General features: G+C 38.0%; 1 protein-coding gene across 1 annotated transcript; it reads left to right on the forward strand.

Moving 5' to 3' along the window:
• Window positions 1-701: 701 nt before the first annotated feature.
• LOC117369452 (protein-glutamine gamma-glutamyltransferase K-like) lies at window positions 702-24,883 on the forward strand. Its single transcript, XM_033964685.2, has 14 exons — window positions 702-774; window positions 9,316-9,635; window positions 10,384-10,575; window positions 16,861-17,112; window positions 17,868-17,986; window positions 18,349-18,456; window positions 18,623-18,800; window positions 18,890-19,028; window positions 19,096-19,288; window positions 20,487-20,640; window positions 21,041-21,325; window positions 22,089-22,249; window positions 22,344-22,480; window positions 24,159-24,883. The coding sequence occupies exons 2-14, from the start codon at window positions 9,317-9,319 to the stop codon at window positions 24,325-24,327; spliced, it is 2,406 nt and encodes an 801-aa protein (XP_033820576.1). The 5' UTR covers window positions 702-774; window position 9,316; the 3' UTR covers window positions 24,328-24,883.
• Window positions 24,884-25,244: the final 361 nt, after the last annotated feature.

The raw sequence follows: 25,244 nt of genomic DNA on the forward strand, positions 1-25,244 counted from the left end.
TAGACATTATAAAATTACAGTAATGCCACTTTAAAATAGTACTAGTATATTTGTTGTTGTGCTGTAGCGAATAGTTTATTCTGCAACTTCAAACTAAAGTTGTTTTTATTGCATGTAATCAGTTTATTATATGCAATAAAAACATACCATAATTACTACTGTTAATACTATTATAATTTCTACTATTACTACAACAACAACACACATTTTAGGGGGAGATAAAGAACCTCTGGAGTGATCTTCTGTCCATTGGAATAATTGCATTAAATATAAGTTTTACTTGGCAGATATGCGGGGGACATGTAAACTGACTACCACTGTACATATGCAACTATTAATACTCATACTATTACTGTACAGTTTGTGAGGAACTTGAGTACACTGATTTTATTGCAGGTTATTGCTGGATGACTACAATTTTATAACATATATTACTAATGGTATTACATTACTGCAGTTTGCTGGTTATATGAGGACACAAGTATAAATGGCTCTAATTGTTGGACAGGAAAATTAAGCATATTCCAAGACCCTACTTCAGGCTATTAAAAGCACTTTCTTTTTATATGTAAAAAAACACAAAAAAAAAAAAACAAGTAGTTGCAGATTACTATTAAGTGTGTCAGAAATAACTGGGCTGGCAACACAAGGCGTGTCCTCGTGCACAGTCTGAGCCCAAACTATTTAAAGTCGTCTTGTGTGTTCTTGTAAAGTTCAACTCCTCCACGCTCTGAAGATTTGCAACCTTTTGTCTCTTCTCTGCCACTGAGACACGTGAGTGTTTATAGTTGTTTTACATGATGTATAGACAGATATTTTTATACTTTAGTTTTAGAGAAGAATTTGTAACATTTATTATGTAGTTTAACAACAGGAATGTAGTTCCTTTTAACAAGACGAGCCTGATGATGAATGGGGATAGGAGGGAAAGCTCATCTGAGTGACTGAGCTTTACTTGCATTGAAGCTATGTCCTATAATTTTTACTCATCCACATGGGCAAAAATAGAATTTTGGCAGTCAAAATTAAATCATTGTCACATTTGTTTAATTTAAAATTTACAAAAAAAAAAAAAAAAAGGCTCACAAACAAGCATATAAAACAAATCTAGTGCCACCAACTTGCTGCTTATTAGTCAGGTTAATTAATCTCATTGAACTGCATATTGAATGTTAATTCAGCAGTTCATTATGACAAGAGATTTTATCATAAATATTGCAGATGGCATTTAAAACATTGCAACATTTCTACTGATTTTCTTTTTGTAATCTGGGGTTGCCAGCCACATAAATCTTTTGCCTCGAACTGTGCACTGTTCTGATTGGGCAAACGCTTTCATTTGCATGTCTGGGCTTGAACAAAAGGTATCTCCCATAATGCCTGTTGTGCTTGTGATTGGACTTAATGCACTCTATTTAAAACTGCTTGGCCCAATTACTACACCATTTCTTTTTTACTTGTACAAAAGCCTATATTGTTTCTGCTCCTTAAATAGTGCATTAATATTACATCCTTTATGCACGCTACCCAAAATTTGACCCCCCTCTCACCCCCAAGGCAGATGTGGTCATGAGTGTAGCTCTGAGCATCAGCACCCTCCTGGGGCAATTAACAGCTCTGATCAATAACACAAAAGTACTTTATATATCTAACTGCTGCTGACGTCTTACCAGTCAACTCTGACCCACTTATTTGGACATCACATGCACAGTTTGAAAAAAATATATAAAATACTAGTCCTACATCATTTTAGGTCTTTTTATACTGACAATATCATCTTGCTAAAAAATGAATAGATCCTATAGTAGTAGAGAGGGAGCACCATCTGTTGTGTGTGTTTCAGTCCAGGGCAAATCCATAGTTTCTGAGGCACTTTTCGACTGGTGTTAATAAATTAGTGGATCCAACCAAAACAGTTGTTGGAGCGCTACCATGTACACACCATTATAATCTCTCAGGTATATGCTGGATCTTCCAAAAATATGTCCTTGAGATGAAGGGGAATGCATTATCCTAAAGGATGAAATAATGTCTTCAGTCTTTGAACTATGCAATATTCAACATAGTCACACTTTTGCAGTCTCTTCTCTCAAATCCTGCTAGGCTAAAGAAAAGCAGTGAGTTTTTTGGCCATTGTAGATGCATATGATGTGGTGGAGTGGTGTCCCACAGCGGGGGGTGGTCTGCTCTCTTTAGATGATTAACTGATGAAGATCTGAGCTCAAAGCAGCTTCACTTATCGCCACCTCATCTCCTCTCGTCACACACTCATATTCTGTATGTGCCCCCTTATCTCTCTGTGATTTATCCAGGACATTATTGAACACACTGGAGAATATACTGCCTCCATCACTCCATAAATACTACAGCTTATTGTGCTTCATAATAAAACGCCACCTGCCAAGAGCTGGTTTACTCAGATAATGACAAAAGTAATCAAAAACTTTGTGAGATGGATTATTGTTCAATTAGGAATGTGGTGCACTCAGTGGCCTCATAACAAGGAAATGGCATATAACACTGGGTTACAAAAAAACATTTTTGAAAGTTATCTGTGTTTTTTCAACAGAATTAGGACCATTTTGCACCGCTGAATCCAAAAATGATATCCATTTTTCTCAGTTAGGTCAGGTTTTTATGCTAATTTGATTTTGAAAAATCCGATCTTCTGACTAAATTGATTACAATTTTGTGACATTATCAGTTGATTTTCTTTAATATTTCTCATCCAAAAAATGTTTTAGGAGATAAAAAATAGTTTTCTAACAGAATGTATTAATTAAATGTTACATTATGTTAATTGATAAAGGTAAGTACATGTAAATTGGAACATTATGTTATCATTGTGCAAAATTCAGGACATGAACTTCTGTTTCTATGAACCCCTTGAATGCTCAGCAGCAGGGATGTCTCTCTTCAGAGTCCAACAGTAATCAGCCATCATGACTGCATCCCAGCGTCCCTGATACCTGGTCTCCATCTCTTTTATGTCCTGATGGAATCTCTCCACCTGCTCATCACTCAGTGATCCCAGATTTTCAGGAAACCTGAACATTTCGCTCCTTTTGGGAAAAAGGATGTGGAGCATCATCATTAAAACCACACTGGAGGAATATTTGTCACTGATGTCAGGAACTTCTACAAAGACAGGTACTGGAATTTCATCACAGTGAGCTACAGGACGACGTGCTGATTCATGGTCAGGATACTTGAGGCTGCTTCGGTTCTTTCTGTTGATCCCAGTCACATCAATAGCCCAGAAGTAGCTATTGATGTCGGCTCCCTCCAAACCATGGGAATTCCAAACTTCAGACAACTCTTCTTGCCTTTAGTCCACTGACGCAGATACTTGGTGCATGACTTGCATGCCATGTGTGGCGCCCAAGCTTCATCTTGGTCACCAAGTTTAATACCAAAATAACGCTTAAACGTAAAATAACGCTTTATGAAACTTGTGACTTGATTCCTGCTAGGAACATTGGTGTATTCACCACAGATGTAGCAGAATATGTCAGGCTTATTTTTGCAAGATCTTCTAGTCGAAGCCATTTCATTCACTTGTAACATTAAAAAAAACAATTAGTCATAAGTTGGCACATGCAAAATCTTCAGAATTTGTTTATAACGAGAAATATAACAGAATTTTGCATCGTATGACGTGAAAATACTCATACATGTAAACAAAATTGTCCAAAAACAAATATGTAGCTTAGTTCAGAATGTTGACCTGATTGAGCAAAACCAATGTTATTTTTGGATTCAGCACATCAAAATTATCCTAAATCAGCTAAAAAATCTTAGATAATAAATTTAGTGTTGACCACTGTAATCAACTGGACATCCTCAAAGACAAAAATAATTCAAATATTGCTCATTTAGTTTAAAGGTATTTCTCTTATTTTGTCATCTTTTATTACAGTATTTTTGTGTCCTAACACATTAGCAACAACTTGATATAATAATGATTCCACTGAAAATGTTGTTGTTGTAATGTTAAGTTATACACATTTACAAAAAGCCCTGAAGATGATTTTCCAAATAGAAAACAGAAGAGGCTGCTTACAGATTCTATGCCTGTAAACAAAAACAAACATCAGATTTGTCCTCAAACAGCTTATGGTATTCCAGGTCAGGTTGATTGTATTGATTTATTTAAGCCAGGAGTGCTACATAATGTTGTATTGTTTATTTAGGCTACTACCAATCATCTTCCTCCGTTTAGACCTCTACAAACTATAATAGGTCCACTTAAAGGAGCTGTCAATCATAAAGGATTATGGCACAACCAAGAGACTTAGTCTAATTCAAAGTGTCATTTAATATAAATGATTAATGTGCCAAGAAATGCAACAGTGGTCATTTTGAGTCTGTGGTGCAGCGTAGTCACACTTTTCCATAAAATGGAAACATTTTAGTTAAGATTTAAGATTTAGTTAAGTTAAGTCAGTATTTCAGTTATACATAATTATGTGCTATTTAGTTGAATCAGCTTTTCAGGAACAATGCCAATATGAATGAAAGTCAAAACAAGTAAATTTAAGCAATCCCATTAATCATCCATTTACCAAAAAGATATTATAGCAAAAGAAAATTTAAAATCTGTCAACTGGACAAATGGCTGTAGGAGTTAAGACGTTTGGCTGCTCATCCAAGCCACTTCAGTTCTAGTCAGATTACTGGTGAACACTGATCTATCTGATGGGAGGAGCTAACTACACTGATACAAACAGTTTCTGTTTGTTAGTTTGGTATATTAAACCACACAAGTGTGAACTGTGCCAGTGGAATATTTGCACATCTACACTGAAACTAACACACCTATTGTTTACAGTTTCTGTTATCTAGGCCTAATGAGCTCCAAGTGTGAAATGTGCCTAAATCATATTTTGTAAAATCGTTCAGGTCCCTAATGGGTGCTCTCACACCTATTAACACACTGGCTAGCACTATTGTTCTTTGTCTAGACTTAGGTCTGAGGATGCATTTATAAATAGGAGTTAAATGATGTCCAAGCCCCCCATTCCTGCTCAAAGATTGTCTTTCCTAACAAAAACTGCCTCTTTGAGTACTCTCTCAAACCATTTCTTTTCTTTGGCTGAGATCTGTACCTCACAATCTTCAAAGGAGTGGTTAGTGGCTTTAGGATGGAGATATGGCAGGCTGTGGACCTGAGGAGCTCTCACAGCGGTGTTGGTTCATTCTCTAATGGAGTTGTTGTTTCTGTCTTAAAGTGTTTGTAGGTTTGTAGGTGTCTGAAAACTCTCTGAAGCTTTTCAGACACACCAGCTGTGCAAGGGATGTTTACACCTTTTCTTCTAGGTTCAGATTCTCTGTTATCCTGTTTTTTTTTAAACTCTCTTAGATCTATTGAAAGTCTATTTATTTTACTATGGAGCCATACCTGGACTGAAGGATTGCACAGATGAAAAAAAATCTTAATTAATCAGTTACCAGTTTCACTCAAAAGCCAAATATTACAATTAAAGAGAGTTATTTAGAGACAAACATAAAGCATTATATTACATTATATTGCATTTCCTATTCGAATCTTATCATGCATTCAGGTAGAATTTACAGAAAGTTTTCAATGGCTCGGATGCCAAAACACGATTGATATCCCATTACCTTTTATGTGCTGTTTTATGTTTTGTTGTTTTGATGTTCTTCTTTTTACTTGTCATCTGTAATTATGACGGCAGCAATCCTCATCTTTCTGTCACCCACTCACGTCTGTGTGAGTTCTTCTGCCGTGGGTCCATTTGCATTTGAATAACAAAACTGTCAGGGAGCTTCATGTGTGCTGGTTTGGCCGCCATTAAAGACTAAACACACATGCACAAAATGGGTGTAATTTTCCACATCACAGATAGTTTGGTTGGAGATGTCTTGGTAAAAACATGTCCGGAAATAGCTCTTTTTGGAGGAGACGCCACGTTATTGTGGGAAGGCTTGGAATCAATAGTGCAGTCAATAAGATCTTTTTAAACGCCACACTGGCATGACTGTTGCTTTTTGCATCTGCAGCAAGCATTTAGCAGGTAATTTTTCCAATAGGGTCAACTGAGAGCCATTTAAAGGGATGATCCAAGCGTTTCCTCAAAGTTTCTAATTTAAATCCCTTAAAGTCATATTAAATTGCACATTCAGCTGCAACAAGCAGCCAAAATCTATATTTAGTTAAAAAACTCATTGCTTTTCCTAATAGGGCCTGTACATTTGAGAGATGGTCTGCGTATGCGTAAGTGTCTGTTTGTTGGTGTGTACATTGATATAGCTAATAGGTCGAACAGAGCGTGTTTAGCATCTGTCTAATAATATCTGTTATGTCAATTGCAAAGGAATATGGAGTTGTAATAATGGAGGAACTGAAAACCATCACTAAGTGTACTTTTAAGAGCTGGTAGGAGCATCTTTTATTCTTCCCGTGGATAGCGTTTGCACAGCCCTCTCCTCTGCACAACTGTGTAAACTGTGGTGGCAGCTCTGCTGGGACCCACTGTTGAGCCTCACTCACAACCCACTGGAAGAGACTCACTGTGGGTTTACTGTTACTGTTTAATACTGCTTCATCATCAGAGCTGTAGAATGAACTAAATAGTAGTCTAAGTAAGTTCTTTCTGCATTTTTATACAGATGGATATTAGTCTGGTCCCCACCCCCTCCGCTGCATCTCAAGTTCAACCAAACATGATCATGCAATCAGATTTGATTTTGTTTTTCTTCAGTGATGCATGTAAAACGAAGGAGCTCATTGTGTCACCTATCATTCACAAATAAAATCAAATTAATCTCACCTGAGAGTAACAGATTTAGTACTTCGCTCATTGATTCTGCAGAAATCCACAATATTTTTCAGTCCCTTGTGGTATTTTTTTCTGATTCGGACGAAGTGTGACTAATCCACCTGTCAATCACACCCATCTGAAAATGGGGAGATTCACCTGTGACCAGACTGACATTTTTGTAAAGTATTAAATAAGTGCATATTCTGGATCCCAGGCAACCACTAACTATCACTGCATGAAAAATGATTTGCCTCTGAATCAAACCTGTGATTAAGTTTCATGCTTTCCTCTTTCCCTGTAGAAATTATTATGCTTGGTTCTTATTTGTTTGGTCACATTATTATGTTGGTAGCTGCCCCGTATTAACATTTTGAGTGTTTGACAAATAGAGAAAATGTAGAATTTGCATTGTGGATTCATTTTGCACTGTTATGGCAGATAAGACTAAAACTATATATCGTTGGTGAGATTTTTTCAGATTTAAAGCAAGGATCTTTTTTTTTTTTTTTTGGTTTATTGAGAGCACATGCCTAAGTACAGAGTGACCAATTTTACCAATTTGTCACAGAAACCTGTTAGGAATATGTCTAGACATTAGTTCAAAATTATATGATCCTCGTGACAACATTCTATTATGGTGACATCATTATACTGTGATTCAGTAATTCACTTATTTAATGCAGCACTAAAAAACAAGACATGTTTTCCCACCCAGCCTCTGTAATGCTCTGTAAGTGACAGGTGGATTTAACCAATCAGAGCGAAGAGTGAACTTTCAGGAGCAGGAGCTATTTCAAATACTTAGTGTATATGAACTGTGATTAAAACAAATTCATGCTTTTTAAATTTGGCTTTAAGGAAATCTTTATATTCTCTTCACAGGCATATCTCGCACCCCTAACTCCGTGGTGCCGTAGTTTGGTCTTGATAGATATAGATCTCTATAATATCCCCAGGTAATATTGTGCCCACTCCCAACATTACTTTTTGACTTTCCACTTATTTTGTCTAAATCCTTGCTCTGACAGCCCACCAGGCTCTCCCATAACAAAAATGTTTTTGCAGATCATATTTGTGTTTGTATCTATTTTACACTGTTGTGACAAAGTGTTGGGGAGCTTTACATATAACAGGATAAATGCCTCACGTGCCACTATTTTTGTGATTCTAGGCACACGCTCACCTCCCAGAAAATCTCCCCTCTCTGTGACTCAAGTATAAATCAGCACAAGCATCAACTCCAGATGTGTCCCCGATACTATCACACGCTCCTGCTGCTATGTCTGCACTTAGAACTGTATACTCCCAAATTAATATTTATATCACGTTATTCCAAAAAATACAATATGTTCATTTGGACAGGATTATCCCAAATGACTCAGTAGCAACAGCAGCACATGAACTGTTAGGGCATATACAATATGGTTCAGACATTTTCTCTTCAGTCCTCGTCTACACCTGTTTGAGATCGTACCTTAGTTTTTGATTTCTCCCTTATTTTAATTGTCTTTTTACTTCACAAAGTATTCTGCCTTTCAAAACAAAAGCACAATGTTGTCCAACACTAAACAATTTCGTCATTATGGTATTATCCAAGTTCCTGCACTATATTCCTTGGCTCGCCTCTACATCCCCACATTAATGTTTTGACAAGCGTGCATAATAATACATTTTCCACGCAAGACATCACAGGGGATTCATGTTTGATGCTAAAATTATACTGCCACCTATTTCGTAATATGGCTTGGAGCTGCAAATAAACTAAAATCTCATTATCAGTTTGGAAATAAATAAAACATGTAGCATTAGTGCTATCAGTAATAACCCTGTCAGGAGTGCAGGCTGATAAGTGGGATTAAATATCAGTCATGCTTTAGGAAAAAGTCCAATCTTACACTTTATATTTCTCTAAGTGATTGCAGGTCTAATTACTTTACACCTCCAGAGTAAAACATCCCCAAAAACTCTTCAGTCAGTTCCCAATTGTCAACTGAGTTAAATTACTCCTAAAAGAAGTCTTATTTTTTGATAATATGCTGTTCTTACCTCACATGCACTTACTATCTTCACTAAATAAAAACACATAGCCTATTCCTACTATGTGCACTGAATCTCAGTGGGACTAGTTAAAATAGGTTAAATAGATGTAGATGGACAAAAAAATGCTTTACTTCTAGGATGAAAGAACATATCTTTCTGTTGACATCTGAACTGACCCGCTGACCGGTACGACCTTGAAAGATACTTGGCCTACTAACTGCTAAATTAAAGCATGAACCAAGCGAATCCTATCAAAGTATTTTTATTTCTACATTTACATTGGGCCTAGAATGCAGAAGGTGCAAATGTGCAGTGTTTGTGTGCCAAGACATGGCAAACACATGTGCACTTTCTTTCTCAAACTAATTGCTGGTCAAATTACTTTACACCTCCAGTGTAAAACTTGTCCAGAAGTGCTCTTGTGTGCCCATCTCAGTCCCATTAGGGCTGTTTGTCTCACTAACCTTGTCCTGGATGTGTGTGGTGGCAGGATGCCCGTGAGGAAAAGGCTCCGTGGGAGCACACACGCTGTCGGTCGTTTTCCAACCGTGGGCTTTTCCGACGAGGCAGACACGAGAGTGGAACCAGAGGAAGAGAAGAAAGATGAGCTGAAGGAAAACGTGTGTAGCCGGTGGTTCCGCAAGGCCTGTTGGTACTGCTCCCGTAAAAGCAAGGAAGAAGAAGACCTCACGAACACAGTGGTCACTGGGGTGGATGAGACCGACGAGAACGACGAAAACAACGAGAACAACGAGGACACAACAGAGGACAAGCCCGATCCTGGGGGTGATAATGACAATGAGCTGGAAGGTAATCCACATTCATGAAGTCATGGTGAAAAAGAGCAATTATATCTTAACTATGAGACACACTCAAACATTTACACCCAGACAGAAGAATCAATAGGACACTCTCAATATGGACATTTAATCAGATAGTTGGATAGAGGGAACCATAAGAGTCACCATAGCCAACCAGCATCTAACCTCAGACTACTACAAATTTACAGATTTCCTTTAATTTGTCATTATGTCAAATGCCCTTTCGGACACAACCTTGTATTTGAGCTTGGGAATGATGCACACTGTGTGACAGTCTGCTGCATCAGGCCTTCAGTCTTCTAAACTAATTCAAAGCACATGGTCCCCCCAAATATAGTTTGAAACAGCTGCCTAACATAATAAAGAGACACAAATGCATTATGGCAGGGCAGCAGAAGAATGCGCTATTGCAAAACGAGCCACAATTAACCATGGCTGTGGTCAGAAAAGCATATACAAAGTTTGTCTAGACTTTTCAAATATAAGAAGATTGTTCACTTTAACATATTTTACTGAAAAATTCACAACACCCATCACTATAGGCATCTAATAATGATTTAAAAAAAAACAAACAAAGCAGTAGTTAATGAATAAGAATGCATTTTCAGGTTATTTTTCAAGGCTGCTAATCTCTGGCTTTCTTTATTTTACTTACCAATTGTTCACCTCTGTGGTCAAAGTTACAAATGATTCCTTTAACTTAGCCTTGCTTTGAACATGTGTCTTGTTTTCAACAGCCCTTGTCCTCAAAGTTACATCTATAGACCTCCTGAAAGGCAAATCGGGGCAGAACCACATGGCCCATCGCACACAGCTGTACCAGAGCAAAGACTTGATCATCCGAAGAGGACAGACCTTCCAGATGTGGATCACTTTGTCTCGACCTTATGACCATAACACCGACAAAATCCACCTGGAACTCAAAATAGGTTAGTCCCACTGGTCACATGCTCTCCTCAGTGAATAAGGAACTGTTATCAGTGATGTTGATAGATAGTGGGATAAGGAGGGTCGACCCAAATGCCATCCTTCTTGTAGTGTGGTGTCAGTGCGCTTAAGCTTCTTCTGTCCTACCTCACAAGTGTAATATGAAAGTAGAAAAGCAAAAGACGAAATTTAAATCTGTCAACTGGACAAATCTTTTCACTGCTCATCCAAGCCGCTTCTTTAGTTTCTTCAGTCGACTTGGATGAGCAACTTCACTCCTACGATCTGTCCAGTTGACAGATTTAAATTTTGTATTTTGCTATGGATCAGACCTGGACGACATAAAAGTAGCAAAGCATTGTACTTAAAGGTCATTTACCTGATTTTGAACCATGAATGAGGAACATGATTCAGTTTGAACTTTTAACTTCACCCAAAAAGTCCATTCCTTCAGGCTAATTTTGAACCATGACTGAAAAACAGTCTGATGATTTGCAAATAGCTGCTTTTACAATAAATTGCATGGTGTAAATGCATTAGTGTAAATCCACTAGGCTATGCTAAGTCAGTTCTGTGGAGAGCTGACACCACTAACTATGAGAATGTTATGAACTATATGAATGTTTTTCAAGTAGCCAAAAAAAAAGTTGCAGCCTGGATTTAACTAAGCAAATAGGTACGAGCCTCCTCCAGTTGGTCAGGTCTAGGTTCAGCAACAGTCTGTGCTCAAAGAATGAGGTCAGCTGACTACCTGAATTGTGAAAGAGTGGAGTGGTTCAGGGAGCATGAGACATCATTTTCACACATGGATTGTCCACCACAGAGTCCAGACCTTAACCACATTGAGAATCTTTGGGATGTGCTGGAGAAGGCTTTGTGCAGCGGTCAGACTCTAACATCATCAATGCAAGATCTTGGTGAAAAATTAATGCAACACTGGATGGAAATAAATCTTGTGACATTGCAGAAGCGAAATCGAAACAATGCCGTAATCAAAGCTAAAGGCGGAACAACCAGATATTAGAATGTGTGACCTTTTTTTTGGTGGCGAAAGGTGGCTGTATTTATTTACTAGTAACCTTGAGTAATAATAGGATAGGCCTATCAACCCAAATGCATCCTGCTTATGTCCCTAACATACTCACTTTTTTTTTCCCTTTTGTCCTTAGCCAACAAAACATTTGAAAAACCGTGATTATGTCAGGCATTATGTAAATGCCTGACATAATCACTTTTACACAATTCATATCTATTTTTACATTTATTGGGATATGGTTAATGGTGCATCCTGTAACTTTCCTGATGGAAGATCTGCACATATGTGGAGATTTTGTTTTGCCTTGAATGTTCCACAGTAAGGCATTAAACTTATCTGTCTCATTGATAACAAGCAGGTCAAGTTTGTGGAGAGATGACTCCACTAGGTTTTTCTGGACAATAAAACCCTCTGTAATGTTACACAGTGACTTTAACTTATAGTCTTCCAGAAATCAGAATGAATATATAAATGAAGGGAGACTATTATTTTACATTTATTTACATATACATTTTCACATTTATTTACATTTATGTGTTGTATTAGTAGAATTAACTGTTATTCCTACTATTCAAGAATCTTTTTTTTGCTATTAATATTTCTATTATCCCTACTACTACTACAAATTCTACCCAATTGAAATGTATCAACAGTAGCTTATCCTGTGCCAGAACTTACTCACAAATGCTAATTAGAAGTCTCTCTCTCTTTTTTTTTTTTTCTTTTTGGCTGGTCTAATCCTGAGGTGACAGGTTACATCCATGTGGGAGAGTAGAGATGCCGTGTGCAATTTAAGGCTGACTCACTGCTCCACTGCTTTGGTCTCTTGTATGTGCATTGGCGTGATTATTTGGTGAGTGACAGGCAGCAAACAAGTCAAGTTTATATTAAAGAATTCACCCTCTAGAATTGTACTACTTTCTATCTGTGCAGAAATATAAAAATACCATCACATATCTTTTCAATGTTAAGTCTAACATCTTTGTAAAGCAGCTTCTGCAATTGGATTTTTTGGATATTTCTGTGGTAGAATTCTTGATACAATTTTGATTCTAGCTCTAGGGTTAATGTTCATGATTCTGCTGTTGTGTTTTATGTTAAGTGTGGCTTTTAATGTTACCATCACCCTGTCCAGGGATGACAGACAGACATGTTTATTATGATACTGTATCTTTTCTCAATAATAATAATAATAATAATAATGATAATAAAAAAAAACAAAGGGAGAGATTTTGGTTTCCATTGCTATGGTAACAGTTTGGTTGCTATGTTCCAGCAGTGAAAGAGACACACGGGTATTTTATAGATACTACATCCCTCTGACTCCTGACGGTAAAAACTTAACTGGTTTGGCTATACTCTCAGTCACCACTTTACCTTTACCCATGATGCATTGCCCCCATCGGTATGTGTGTACTTGTTGCTGTAGTGAGCGGCTGGTAAATGAGAAGACATAAGCAAATATAGATCCTGCAATTACAGCAATGTTTGATCACAAAAAAACAACAACAAACAAACCTGGAAAGGGTTATTATTGCCATGTTACAAAGTTGGTTTACTGTATAATTACATGTGCTCTATACTGACTAGACTGTTAGAGTCTATTAGTCCTCTAATAGAGTAGTGTTATTAAAACTATATGTTTTTCTACTATAATATTTATAGATTGGCATTGTTGTTATTAAAGGTAAATGAGCAACATTGGTAATAATGCAGTGGGTTTACACAGCAAACCTCACATTACATCCATTCAATCTGCATGAACTATTCAACTGAACTTTTAGCCTTTTCCTGATCACTTTCAACGGGAGCCAAATTCCAAATTGATACGTGCAGAAATCAACTACAGATGAATATTAATCGGAGACATTAGCAGAGTACAGACAGAAGCAAATGCAAACCTAAAGTTGTGTTGGAATTTGAATGAGAGTTGGGGAAAAATAACCCCAACAGTAACAAAATCCACTTGGAACTCAAAATAAGTTAGTCCTGCCAGTCCCATGCCTTCCTCAGTGAATATGAAGTTTTTATCAGTGATGATGATGAATACTGGGATAAGGAGGGTTGACCCAAATGAATGTAATCAGTTGATTCAGGGTCATTTTTACTGACATGCAGTATAGACAGAATTGAGCGAGAGGTAGTCCTACCTCTATGTTAACTAAAAAGACAATTATTGTAAATTGTTAAATATGTGGACAAAACAAAGAGTAAAAGTCATTGTACCATCTAACAGCCAACAGACAATACCCATAGACCATAATGCCAATCCAAGGGTTTTGATATAGTTATGTCCCAAAGTGTGACCATTTCATTTTTAAAACAAGCTGCTTGATAACACCAAAGTGCCAATTTCCTGATCTCCATTTTCATTCAGTACCAGCTTGAACAGAGCCTGGGGCAAATAAACGGCTGCCAAACTGCTCTCTAAAACAAGCACCCTGCAGCAGGTTAATCAGCCCACCATCGCGCACACACAGCCCCTCTCCCAATGCCTTTGTGCACCGTGCATAGCTCGGGGGTGCAGACGTTTTTACAACATACAACATAAGTGTACAGTTGTATTTATTATGATAAGTCATTACTGTCATAGGTCAAACCTACTTATTACATATGTGCCTTTCGTACTGTGCCCTATAGCTCACTGTATTGTATTAATATGAGGTTCAGTTTACATATTACAATGCCACATTCTTTGTGTCACACGGTTACAGTTGTTTTCCTTCTGTAAATTGTATAACCTTAATAGCCTTAATAAAGCCTGAATCATTCTTAATAATTTGGTCATTATGAATTAAGTCTTCATTCATGCCTTACTAAGGGTATTAAAAGGGTAGTCATTATAATGTTTACCAGCCAGTCCCTTCTACATTCTGTTTGAATCCTGAAGGGTCTAAAATTTGACCATAGAGCTTGATAAATTCTCATATGATTAAGAACAAAATATATAACGTAGTTTACCTCTGATAAATAAGAGTTTAGTGCTTTGATTGTTGATTCTGCAGAAATTTGTGCTCAGTCCTCTATGTTGTTGTTTGTGTCCTTTTTGACTTGTAAGTAGCCGTGTTTGTTTTGACACGAACAGACCATATGTTTCTGTGATTGGTTAATCTGTCTGTCAATCACTGCCTGTCATGAGGAATGATAAATACTATATTAGTTTATTGTTCAATACATGTTAGATGGAACAATTATTTTTGGGGTCAATATTTATTGTGGGTACTTTTTCTCTGTACTAGTGGGGAACTTTCTGTAATTTTATGATTTATTTTTTTTTTATTCATTAATAATGCTGTACATATAGAATCGTTTTTGGAAAAAATCCTGCTTTAGAATAATCGTGTCAGTGGCATAATGGCATTCAGTATTATGTTTATTTTCTATATTTTCTTCACCAATATATCGTACTTCAAAATTTGTTATCGTGGCAGGCAAACCTCTATCTATCTCTATCTAATCAGGGAGACAAGATACACTTCCAGACCCACACATTAATATGAGGCTCAGTGTATATATTGTGATGCCAGACCCTTTGCATCACACAGCCACAGTTAAGTGTATTTCTTTGTGCAAACTGTATAAAGTCTCTTGTGATTGAGATGCCACTCTGGAGATCTGATCCTCTGGAGACACTTTTCATGGTTAGTGTGAGTTTTGCCCATAGCACTTAGCACTCTCTCTCTTTCTTAGCTTTAACTCTATCTTACTGTCATGTACCTCAACTGCTGCCATCAGTTTTATAAGGCGAGAATGGCCGATCATGAGATGACACTGCAGAGTACTGTGCAGACACAGTGAAAGACAAGGTCGTGCCTGAGCAGATCTAAATCACTGTAGGTAGTTTGTCTTCTTTGAGCTGTGACCTAATTGTACTTTTCTGATTCACTTTTAAATAATGGAGAATATATTAACATACATTATTAACTCCACTTGAGCTCTTCCCTAGAGTCACCTTACCTTTTAGGACCAAATTGCTGGCAACGCAGAACCTACAGCTATAAGGATCAACCATGCCTGAAAATGCACACTGTTTAGAAAAGTATTATTTTATATTAGTATTGCATCAGCCTGAGATGTAGGGGTAGATATTTAGTTAGTCAGTTATATGATGTGAGTTCAGATTAGGTTAGGGAAAGGTTGATGTGAAAGGCTCTATTTATTCTAATGCATGGAAGCGTGGAAGAATGCAGGTGTGGCTCTGAAAGTAGGGGCTGGATCCTGGCAAGAGTCAATAAAATATTAGTTACATCTGTCTCACAAAGCTCTAAGACCTGAAAAAGTATTACGAAAATCTAACCATAATCTGTGCAAGTATTTTGTCACATTCCAGTCAGAACATCGTGATATATATGAAAATATGAAAATGGAGTGAGGAATATGGCAAAATGAAACGCCACAATTTCTTCACTTCACATTTCTTATCTCACAAATCACAGGGTGACTTGGGTGGGCATGTAAATGTGGATAGCGACTCTCTGTGTTTATGCATAATAAAAAAACGAGATGGGCAGATTATCAAAACAGTGCTAGTATGCTCTGTGTTCTAAAGTGTTGGATGTTCTGCTTAAAAGTGTTAATTTAAAGATAATATCATGAATGCTGTTTTGAAGATATGCAAAATTTTAATATTGCGTTTATCGTACGCAGCAGAAGGAGCTAATCACAAATGAAACTGGTAAAAAGTATGTTGCAATCTTCTAAATAAGGGTCATATTTCTGTATTTTTATTTGTCATTTTGCATTTGTCTGTGCCCTTACACCTCTATGTGCATTACAATATTGCAATCTCTCCAGACAGGCATGTCACTGCTCAGTTTTTTGAAAGGCAAGACTCACTGAAAACTAGTCCAGTTCTTTTGATTCTAACAGCCTGCATCACCCATTTCTGGTTCACCACTGTTTATTTTCTTGAACTACGTTTTATACATTTTGTCCACTGCAGACCAGGAAGAGGTGCAATTTTGAAAGTGTTTTCTACTATCACAATCTGGCTCTTGTCAAACTCCCTCCAGTCCTTAACATTATTCCTCTTTCTAACCTGCTTTCTTTCCTTCTTTCCCTTTGAGTTCAGATCTATTTGCCATTTGCAGGTTAACACAGTGAATATACAATACAACCACAACGATATTGCAACTGTTCAAAACTGTTCAAACAAATATGCATGAAATTCCACAAAAAGAAATCCAAAGAAAATCTGGATGCCCATTGGATAGTAATTAATGAATGTTGTCTTATTTCTTAATATCTCCAGGTTCAGTGCCAATGGTGTCCAAAGGCACCCATGTAATCATCCCCCTGGTGGAGAAGCTGGAGGACAATCGCTGGGTGGCCACTGTCATCAAACAGGAAGACAAAAGGCTGTTACTCTCAGTTTATTCTCTTCCAACGGCAAATATTGGACAATACCAACTCACAGTGCATACATTGTATCCCAATGGGAAAGCCATATTCGAGCTGGACCCAGCCAACAAAGTCTCCATACTCTTTAACCCTTGGTGTGCAGGTGAGTGGGGACATGATTCAGGCTAGGGAATAAATAACAGGTCTGTGCAGTGTTTTAAACATGTTTCTCTCTCAGTCTAACAAACATTTCAGTCCCAATGAGAGAGTCATTTCAAAGAAAAGCATTGGGATGAATCCATCCAAGTCTGCTTGGGGTCAGCTCTGCAAATTAGCATTTGAATATGAAATGACACAATCATATGAGAATAATGCAATTCAAGTTGTAACACATACACAAAGTTTATAGCTAATTACTGGTGATTACTATATTCTTTAGTCAATAACATTTTACATGTATTTCTAATATTTATTGTTGGGAAATTTGACTTCAACATTATAGCTAATCTATAATGCCACTGTGGAAACCTGACAGGATCAGACAGGGCGTGACCAGAGTGTAGCAGCATCCAATCGCTGGATGGGAAGGGAGAAAACAGAGCACCCTCTCCACACAGAAAGCCTCCAGATGAGTTGCTAAAATAAGACAAAATGTTCAATTCACTATATTGCTCCTATAAAAGATAAAGACAGCCATTTTGCAGCGGCCTCTTATTTTCTTCAGCGCTGTATGTTGATGATGTCTTCTGAATCTTGTAAACATGACAAAAATACAGTAATATCTCTTGTCTGTGTGCAAAAGGTCACTTTTTAAATGCTCTCTGCAGAATGTCAATGGGCCTGGTTTAAATGCAGCCTGCTCACCCCCAGTTCATGTTATTGGCAGTTTTAATGATGTTCTGCATGTCTTTCTGTCAGAGGACACAGTTTTTATGGACTCAGAAGATGAGAGGCAGGAGTATGTGTTGAACGACGTTGGGCTCATTTACTACGGCACTGAGCTGCAGATTGGATACCGAACCTGGGACTATGGACAGGTGAATGGCGCTACACACAAGGGATACACATTCACTTTTGAATAGTGTAAAACGAACATGAAACATATTTAACCAAATATAGTATATTGAGGACAGGTTCAGTTTTAGTGTAGTCATAGCTTTGTTGTTATTCAACTACAACTTCTAAATCCACCATAAGTTATTGCAATTAAACATAGTCAGTGAGAGATTAGATAGACAGAGATAGATCAATATTGTATAAGGTCCAAAAGTCTTCTTCAACTGCACATAGCAAATCACAGTTTGTCTATATTGTGCCACCAAATGCAATCATACACAGAGCATACTGGAATAAATGAAACATGAATCCTTAAGTGGATGTGTCTTTGCTTTGTTATTAGTTTGCAGATGGGATTTTGGCTGCATGTTTCTACATCATGGAGAAGAGTGGAACTCCTGCATCGGGGTGGGGAGACCCAATAAATGTTGTCAGGATTGTTTCAGCCATGGTAAAATCTGCTGTAGTTCATACATTAATCAAATGTAACACAAAACACCTTTCATTTAAGTTGACAATCAACATTTTTAGAAATATTTTTTACCTGAGGAGAATGACATTGATTTTTTTGGTAGTCTTAAATCTAAGGTTGGGTGTAAGCAGTTGTATGTGTCCAGGTGAACTCAGTGGATGATTTTGGAGTAATCCAAGGAAACTGGTCAGGAAACTATGCAGATGGCTCCGCTCCGACAGTGTGGACCGGGAGTATGGAAATCCTCCGGCAGTATCATAGTAACAATGGTACCCCTGTACGCTATGGACAGTGCTGGGTCTTTGCTGGAGTGTCCACGACAGGTTAATTTTAATAAAATCTACTATTTTCAAACTTAAAGGCAAAACTCATTATAATTCAAATTAACTCCCTTACTCTATTCTTTTATCAGTCTTGAGGTGTTTGGGGATTCCCACTCGGACAGTGACCAACTATAACTCCGCCCATGACACAGACGTCTCCTTGACAACAGACGTGTATTTAGACGAGAACCTGAACCCTCTTAACAATCTCAACAGAGACTCAGTTTGGTGAGTGTTTGCCATTCTCCACTCACACTTTATTTTCTGGGCCTCATCACCAACTCTGTCCCTGCAGGAACTTCCATGTGTGGAATGACTGCTGGATGTCGCGCCCCGACCTGCCGGCGGGCATGGGGGGCTGGCAGGCTGTGGACGCCACACCCCAGGAGACCAGCCAGGGCACTTTCCGCTGTGGCCCGGCCTCTCTGACTGCTGTCCGCAATGGCCAAGTCTACCTCAAACACGACGCTGCCTTCGTGTTCGCCGAGGTCCGTCCAATAATACTCACAACACGATTCAACAAATTTATGGTTTAATAACATGTGCTCTGCGGTGCACAGGGGTAGAGCAGTTAAGACTTCTACCTCCCAGCAGGTAGTTTGAGGATGCATGTCATCCTTTTATTAATAAGGGTTTTCTGCAGTTTCCAGCATGTGGTAGGAGAACTGTTGTTCCTAATTGCCCCAAGTGCAGAGAAGAGAGAAAGAGTTATATTCTTTGGGCCAATAATTACTGTGTTCTTGTACACAGTGAATGACTCAGTCTAATCTCCACACTCTAAAATTTACCATTTAAATTATTTCAGTTGCACAATAATTAAATTAAATCCCACTTTTAAACAAATCAAGTGGTGTACTAAAATGCAACACAAAATTAAAGCTATAAACATTATTGTGTCAATATGCAATGTATCAATTTTTCTTTTCTTTTTGTGTGTCTCAAAATAAGGATGAATAAGGACTTAAAATGGTCTCAATCAATAGCCAAAGTCACAAACTTTGTAGAACCTGTGGAAATGGCATTGCCATTAAAGTTAAATCTAAATGACTTGAACTTAGAACAATGCATTGTTGTATCCATTGTCACCTGCAGGCGAGGTATTCTGCCTTATTTAAGTATCATTGTTGAATTCAACAGATTGCAACATAGCTTTGTATATATTTTTAGATCTTTTTGGCATGTACTCTTTACTGCAGAAAAAAGGTGTTGAATGGACATGAACAGAAGAGTAGACAGAGACAGTTTGATAGTCACAGCCAGGAATTGATCATCTCACAACACTGGGTTGGCATGAGTCAAGCAAGCGATGTATTTTTGGTATCAGAGCTATGCCTCCGAATAGGCATGGTACAAAAATCATCAATACATACATTTGTTTTTGACCTTTATAAACCTTAATATTATGTGTGTGTGTGTGTGTGTGTGTGTGTGTGTATATATATATATATATTTATTTATTTATATATATTTATATATATATATATTTATTTATTTATTTATTTATTTATTTATTTTCATATAATAATTTTGACCTACAGTGTTACCATCTGATCTCACTGTTTGGTGTTTGTAGATGGTTTGTGCCTTGCATATAAATAATTCTTACCATATGGTTCACTTCCAAATCATGCGTGATATGTCCTTGCTGTTTGGAAGAAATTTTTTTGTAAACTTGTTGCACTTCAGGTGAACAGTGACAAGATCTATTGGCAGAGGAATGTGGATGGGACATTTTCCCAAATCTACAGCGAGAAGAAGACAGTGGGACACTCTATCAGCACCAAAGCAGTTGGATCGGATCAACGGAATGATATCACACATCTGTACAAACATCCAGAAGGTACCCAAAATGTTATTCCACTGATATTAGACTTATTCGGTAAATTATCTAACTATAAATGAGAATGCCTTGCTAACATCTGTTTAATTCAATAGTTTCATTCAAAAGAAATACATATGATGTCCTACATTTATTGAATGAAAACTAATATTACAATAACAGGGGATCATAAACGAGAGTATTGATCTTGATTTTAAAGGGAATTGGTTTAAGCATTAGTTAGTTAAGCATTAGTTCTCTTGAGCTGTATTAAGGGCTTTTCCCTATTAAGGACTATTATGATTCACTATAAGGACAAAATTTTACTCTCTGTGAAGTCAATTGATACAATATAGATTTCCCTTTTTGAAATGAACTATCAAAACAATTCCACTTAACAGTTGTACATTGTTCTTGTCAGGCACGGAGGAGGAGCGTATAGCTGTAGAGACTGCATGTAGATATGGGACCAAAGCCGAAGCCTACACCTCTCCCACAGCAGAGGATGTGTCTCTGCAGGTGTCCATGGAGGGGACAGGTCCACAGATGGGGAGAGACGCAGATTTGACTGTTAGTCTGAAAAACAGCAGCTCTGAAAACAGGACTGTCTTACTGCACAGTCAGGCTGCAGTCATGTACTACACTGGAGTGCATAAAGCCACTGTGCGGAGAGACACCACAGACATAAACCTGCTCCCCAATGAAGGTGAGGATCATGCTCTGTGTTAATCAAAAGTATACCTATTTTTTTTTTTACAATTTGCTTTAGATAAATATATTTACATAGAAAAATCATTTGGTCTTCTAACTCTACTCTAACTCTAAATACTTTAATACAATGCTTCAATCAGACCAGTGTTAGTTGTTTCAACACTGAAAGATTATATTTATTTATTGAGTTTTACTATCAATCTCATCCAAATGTCATATGTAGTAGTAGGATAATAACCTATTTTCATTATTCCTGTGACTATTTAAAATACAAATACAAAAGTTTGGTATGTGCCCCAGTCTCTCAGCCATCTAACGTTTGATCCTTGGGCTGGCGTTTACTCATCTCTCTGTGACTTGATCTTTTTGCCCTTTACTTTATTTTTATTTGTAGCCTCGTGCCATATGTCTTTTTGGGTCAGTTTAAACCCTTTTGGCAATGAAAATGTATCAGTACTGACCCGCCCAGTAACGCTCCAGTTACAGGCTATTTTCTGCTTTTTAGACACTGCTTCTTTGGAGAAGTTGTTTCATACTTTTCCAATGTTATATATTTCAGTTCATTCCTGCAGTTTTCTGTATTGTAGCCTTGCAACTATGGGCCTTTCACCTTGAATCAAACTAGTCCTAATTGGCCCATAGGCTGTTTTACTAATTCATAGACTGCTGATCATGTAAAAAGTGGTACAAAGATTACATTGACTTTCTGTGACTTACTGATGATCACTCTGAATATCTTTCTTATGTCTTGGCCACAGTGAAAATGTTGGACTGGAGTCTGGAGTACAAGGACTATAAGGAGGAGCTGGTGGACCAGGCTGCTCTCATGCTCACTCTGTCAGGCAGGGTCAAAGAAACGCAGCAAGTGTTAGCCACGCAGTACAGTTTCCGCCTCCGCAGCCCAGACCTGACGCTAAAGGTAAAGACAACAGACTCTGAGCTGAATACTAACACTGTGATTAAATATGATTACATTACTTTAGTTGTTTTTTCTATCTCTTTTGTGCACATAGCCGATCGGTAAAGCAGTAGTCGGGGAGAAGATGACAGTGGAGATTTTATTCACAAACCCACTCCCGCAGAAGTTGAAGGGGGTTCTGTTTCATGTGGAAGGGCTGGGACTTATGACTGCCCAAGCTAAACATTATGGGTAAGTGAAGTATATCAGTGCAGGGATTCTGAGACTATAACGTCATGTACTATCTAATTTATAACGTGTTTAACAATTTAACAATATGGAATGTCAAGATGCCCATGTGCAACATTGTGTGGTAGTCAAGGACAGTGCCTCTGGACAGGCAGACTGGAGTGGTGGGCTCGCTGTCCTCTGTTTAAGATGGGGGACCGGAGGGTGTGTTACAACTACAAGGGAATCACATTCCTCAGCCTCCCCAGTAAGATCTATTCCAGTGTACTGGAGAGGAGAATACAACCAATAGCTGAACTTTGTTGTGTAGTTTTCGTCCCGTTGCGTAACACTGGACCAGCTCTATAGTGCTCATTAAGTGCTCAAGGGCTCATTGGAGTTTGTCCAACCAGTCCACATGTGCTTTGTGGATCTGGAGATTGCATTCGACTGTATCTCTTGCGGTTGCCTCTTGTGGGGGGTGCTCCCAGTACAGGGTCTGTGACCCTTTGATACGGTCTGGACCCTGTATGGCTGGAGCAGGAGCTGGGTTCGCACTGCCGGCAGTATGTCAGATCTGTTCCTGGTGCGTGTTGGACTCCACCAGGGCTGCCCTTTGTCACCGGTTCTGTTCATTGTATTTATGGAAGGAATTTCTAGGCACAGTTAGGACCTGGGGTCCGGTTTGGGGACCACAGGATCTCATTAGCAAGCAGAGTTGTTTGCAGATGATGTTGTCCTGATGGCTTCATCAAACCAGGATCTGCAACACGCACTGGGGCAGTTTGCAGCCAAGTTTGAAGCAGTTGGGATGAAAATCAGCTCCTCTAAATGCGAGGCCATGGTTCTTGACCAGAAAAAGGTGACTTGCCCTCTCTGAGTGGGTGGGGAGCCCCTGCCTCAAGGGGAGAAGTTCACAAGTGAGGAAAGGATGCAGCGCAAGATTGACAGGCGGATCGGTGCAGTGTCTGCAGTGATGCAGTCGCTGTATTGGACTGTTGTGGTAAAGATGGAGCTGAGTCCAAAGCAAAGCTGTCGATATACCAGTCAATCTATGTTCCTGCCCTCACCTATGGTATAAGATTTGAGTAATGAGCGAAAAGACAAGATCACAGATACAAGCAGTTAAAATGAGTTTCCTCCGCAGGGTGGCTGGGCACTCCTTTAGAAATTCCTCCAGCTCTTCTGGGATCCCAGAAGAGCTGAAAGTGTGTGTGGAGAGGGAAGTCTGGACCTCCCTGCTGAAACTGCTGCCTCCACGACCCTGTCCTAGATAAAGTGGAAGAAAATATATAGATAGATGGGTGGAATGTCAAGAGTAATCCAAAACTGAAATCAGAAAGACTAAACTGTAACTAAACATGGATTTATTTACAACAGAGCTAGAGCCAGAACTAAACCAAGAGTAAACTAGGGCTGTATTAGAATGAACCATGACTCAACTAGGACCATACAGTCCCTTAATAAATTTGGGTTATATCAAGAGAAATTCTGAATAAAACTATTATTATTTTTGGATTAAAGAAAGATTAAACACAGAATTATCAATGTTTTTTACTGTACTCGCTCTCTCCATGTACACCTATGGGCCTCAAAAGAAAGGCTTTGAATTAAGCTTAATCAAAACCACTAATACTCGCTAGGTATTAGGGCATGTACTTCTCCATGTGATCCCTCTACTCATTTCATGCTGTTTTTGCAGTGATATAGACAGCCATGCTTCTGTGTCTATGACTGTAAACTTCGTGCCCACTCTGTCTGGAATGAGGAAATTACTGGCTTCACTGGACAGCAGTCAGCTCACACAGGTCCATGGAGTGGTCAGCATCAACGTGGAGGAAAAGAACAACGCAACCCTATTGCGATTTTAAGGAAGAAATGAAAGTGTGTTATTATGACTGTTGTTTTTCTGTATTTATGAAGACTTAATTTTGAGTGGGTGAATAAGAAAATTGCGCAAGGATCAAAAGATTGAAAGTAATTACACTGAAAAAGTGTGATTTCAACTCTGAAGTATTAACTTGCATCATGTTTTTAAAGGTTTAGGTGTTGTGACATGCTGCTCTAATATGCACATTTTTATGATGCACTAAAAATACACAGTTCAGGCATTACATTCTGACCAACTTCCAAATGCAACAGAGAAAAACCCTGTGTATTGAGACGTATTTCTGGAGTTAGAATTAACTTCTTAAACACTTATATAATATTGGGCCAGACAAGACGACCAAGCTGGCTCTCCCCACTTGCATCACCTTTCACTAGTTCACATGTTTGTGCCTTGAACAATTTTTATAGATGTTGAGTTAGGGTGCAGATTTGTATACTGTATTCTTACCTATAACTCAACTAAAATCCTCATGTTTGCCAATTTTGACTTCTTAAGTCAAAACACATAAGTATATTGTTTGTGTCTATATTCTCCAGCCAGACACATATTTTTATATACACATATACATATACTGTTGGCATTTCAATCCACACTTAGATGAAGACCAAAAGTGTTGTTTCTTTGAAGGTTAGTTATTAAATTTGCTAGTGACTATATTGTATATTTTATATATTGTATCCCACACACAAACACTTCAGATGTTATAAGTTATCTGTATTATTCACTTTGCCTACTTGTTGTCTTAACCATTTTAACATTATATTTAAAAATGAAATTGTATTTGTTGATATCATATTTATATACATATATATATTGTTTACTTCCTTGCACTGATAGAAATGTTATATTTTAAATGGAATAAAAAACTACACAACAAAAGCTTTGAAGTCTGGAACA

This window comes from Periophthalmus magnuspinnatus, chromosome 4 (genome assembly GCF_009829125.3).
Source record: "Periophthalmus magnuspinnatus isolate fPerMag1 chromosome 4, fPerMag1.2.pri, whole genome shotgun sequence".
In the NCBI taxonomy this organism is placed as follows: Eukaryota; Metazoa; Chordata; class Actinopteri; order Gobiiformes; family Gobiidae; genus Periophthalmus; species Periophthalmus magnuspinnatus.